This window comes from Phaethon lepturus, unplaced genomic scaffold (assembly GCF_000687285.1).
Source record: "Phaethon lepturus isolate BGI_N335 unplaced genomic scaffold, ASM68728v1 scaffold41518, whole genome shotgun sequence".
NCBI classification, from domain to species: Eukaryota; Metazoa; Chordata; class Aves; order Phaethontiformes; family Phaethontidae; genus Phaethon; species Phaethon lepturus.
Genome location: NW_010559065.1, coordinates 1 through 3,385, shown reverse-complemented (window position 1 = coordinate 3,385; position 3,385 = coordinate 1). Strand labels below are relative to the sequence as shown.

The 3,385-nt window shown below is 50.9% G+C and overlaps 1 protein-coding gene across 1 annotated transcript in view; it reads right to left on the bottom strand.

Moving 5' to 3' along the window:
* Positions 1–1,410, bottom strand: part of LOC104625591 (TBC1 domain family member 20-like) — a gene marked incomplete at both ends in the record, with an annotated part of 4,907 nt that extends 3,497 nt beyond the window's left edge. The window contains 2 exons of the mRNA XM_010293259.1: positions 1–6; positions 1,203–1,410. The exon at positions 1–6 is cut by the window's left edge and continues 80 nt beyond it. Coding sequence (XP_010291561.1) covers positions 1–6; positions 1,203–1,410 — 214 coding nt within the window. The remainder of the gene's footprint in view (positions 7–1,202) is intronic.
* Positions 1,411–3,385: the final 1,975 nt, after the last annotated feature.

Below are 3,385 nucleotides of genomic sequence, written 5' to 3'. Positions count from 1 at the left end.
TCCTTTCTTGCTGAGAAGGAGAGAACTTGATTCACACCGCGTAGTGAAAAGGCACTGGGAAGAGAGTGGGGCGAGGGAGCTGGCAGAAACCCTGCTGAAGGCAAGAGGATGAGGCTGCACACACAGACACGCCACCCCGTCGTACGTCCCCTTTCTTGTACGTCAGACACCAGCCCCGTCCCCTCACTTTCACTGCCGTGCAGTCTGATGCTAACGGCACTTCAGTGTGAGGAAACGAGGCTATTCTTTCTTTAAACAACATACGTTAAAACGCTTAAACTGACACCACTCCCAGAGTTCCTGGAAACATCTTTGCTCCAAAATTTTGTGGAATTTCAAAGTATACTCAGCAGCAGCAAGGCGCGATATGCTGTGGAGACCATGAAGAATAGTTTATTAAATAGAGATAATTCAGAAGAAAACTCCACCCACGGGTAACTAAGATAGTTAAAACAGACGGGAAAGGAATTTGCTGGCACACCGAACCATAGTTGTGATCACGTGAAATTAAACGCTGTCTTCCAGCAGCTCTGATCACCTAATATAATCCAGCTCTTGACGGACGTGGGGGGATGCACACTTTTGAATGGCCACAGATTCAGGAACAATAACAAAATCTGTCCTGGGAACAGTGACTGTAAAAGCTACAGGACTTGCAGCTCCTGCATTACTAAAGTTTAAAAACCATGCGGGTACCTCGTGAGGAGGGTCATCTTCCCTGTTTCTGCTCTGACCAAGCACCACACGTGTTTCATGGCACAAACTGTTTCATCTACGCCCAGAAGAGACACCTCAGAAGAATTTTGGCCAAGCCAGGGCTCAGCACAGCCACTTCTCCAATAAAAATTAAGTTTGATACTTTCTGTTGCAGATGAACTTACACATGCCAGCAAACCGCTCAGGGCCACACCAACCACATCCAAAGTGAACTGATGTCTGTCCCTAAAGACAACACCACCCTCACAGCACAATGGAAATGTTGTTTTTAGGAAGTTGTATATTTCCAAATCTGCCATTTACATGCAACACAGCGTGCGAAGCTACAGCATCCCCGCTGCAGCACAAGTCCCCTTTGCAGATGAGCTTGGTGGGCAACGCACCAGTGTACACAGGGAAAAGGCAGGTCAGAAAGCACATGCTTCAACTTCTGTGATCCTCCCTCTAGCACGCACAGACATCACCGAGCCGTTCTTCCTCAGGACCTGAGTCCAGGCTGTTCCGTACCTGGAAGAGGGGGCAGGTCATCTGTATTAACACTGAGCAGCTTCGGCCACACTTTGCAACGAATCTCATCCGTCAAGAGCCCCCCCTCGCTGATCGCCATCCGCCTGAGCGTAGCCACGTCGATGGGGTCGCTGTTCAGAGCCTGATAAATTTCCGCCACTTTTCTTTTCTTCTTAGAATCAAAGTCTGTAAGAAGACCACAAAAAAGCAAGCTGACAGGGAACGCCAGCACACGGTGGGAAGCAACTCAGATCGGGAGGGGATGACAAAATCCACTCACAGCAATGCCACATGTACAGCAAGGCAGACAACACGGGACAGCCGGCACACGCCCCGTCAGGACAGGCTAGGGACAACCCTGGTGGGTGACTCACCAGCTGACTGTCCCCGTCGCCACAGGCTCAGCACTGGGGGCACCTTCCGGCTCGCCGGGCATCCCCTCCACTTCCCTACCAACCTGGGAGGTGACAGCCGCTCCTCCTGACACGGGAGCCACCACCGCTGCCCGAACGGATCCCTCACCCTCAGCTGCCGTACTTCCCAACAGATCACGGCTCCATTCAGGACCGTGACAGACATGCAAAGCCATCCTGCAACTGTTTTCTGATGCAGCTGCCAGCTCGGGTGTCAAGTGTTTCCTAAGACCAGGACTTCATGTTCCTACGGACTCCCAGATAGGCAGTGGCTCCTGGATGCAGTGGTCCTAGGGACAAGTCTGAGCATTTCTGCTGACAGCAACAGCCACAGGAAAGGGCATAATTATACCAGAGTTAACGAATGACAAGCATATCGACTTCTCTCCCAACAAACACAAACTTGCAAGCTGTTAGTATACGCGCAGGTTAGCCAGTATTAAACAAATACCGCTGCTTTGTGGAGCATGTGAACTTTGGGGCAGGCAGGGAAGGGAATAGCACACAAGGCACACAGTGCTCTGGTTTCAGATGGGTTAAATGCACTTACAGGACACGGGAGCGTTTCCCGGGGAGTTGGGAAGGGACACTATTTCACACTGCATCGCAGTATTTGTCACCACTGCCTCACGTGAGGAAGGAGAGAGGTGGCCACAGGCCACCGATATCCCGCACCGGAGGGGTTTGCACGAAGGAGGCTTTGCTGAGCAGCCGTGGGGCTGCAGCACAGGATGAGGCTGCAAATGCTGCCTTACCTAAAGGCTTTTTCCAACAGATCCAACTAACACTACTCTTGGGATCCAAATGGGATTCGTTTGATAAGGGATGTGTCCGAATAGGATTTTGGGTGGGAGGAATTAAAAGGATCCCAATGGAGAAACAGCTGTTTCTCCACACCCCACCCTTCCAGCAGCAACTTGAGGAACACGTTCCTCTGCCCACGTGGCATCTCAGCACTGCCCCAACCCTCTCCCTGCTCCCAGGGAGCTACATGCAAGTGCCTGGCTGGAAGCACGGCTTTCTGCGGCGTCTGAACGGGAGACGGCGGGACAGCAGGCTGCTCAGACACACAGACACTAAGTAGGTCAAGCACTGGATGCTGTCTCTTCTCCAAGTACCCTTTTAAAACACTTTTTGGATGAAAACAAGCTGTAACAGCCTACAACAGATCTCCAACTCCCCTCCAAACACCAAGTTCCTGGTAACATTAAAGCTTCTAACGTTCACCCAGTGACTAGAATTTCCTTTTATTTCCTTTCCTGCCCCTTGTGCAAGCAAAGGTATTTGCACACAAACAGACACTGGCTCCGCTCAGCTGGCTGCTCCCTACGTGCTGTGACAGGCAGACACTGGGCTGTCACATACTGAAGCCCCGGGAAGGAGGAGATAGAGCCTATGGAAGAAGAAACTCCTGTTCACACACAAAGAATTTAAGAAGTAGCACAAAGGAAGGAGCACATATTGTGGGCTCTCCTTCTAAGTTTTATTGGCAAATACCCCAATATTAACGCTATTCAAACGTACAGCAGACAATAGCTGCAAGTATTAACAAAAACATTGCATTTCAAAACCTTTTCTGCGTACCTACAAAACCTTAACTCGCAGCGTCAGTCACACTTTGAAGGAGAGACAGAAACACAAGCCCAGAGCGCGGGGGCTTATGGCACCGAAACCCAAACCGCACCACGGCGAAAGGCCCGCCCGGCTGAGAGAGGGGTTTTTTATTTACTTCCCTGGCTAAAACAGCG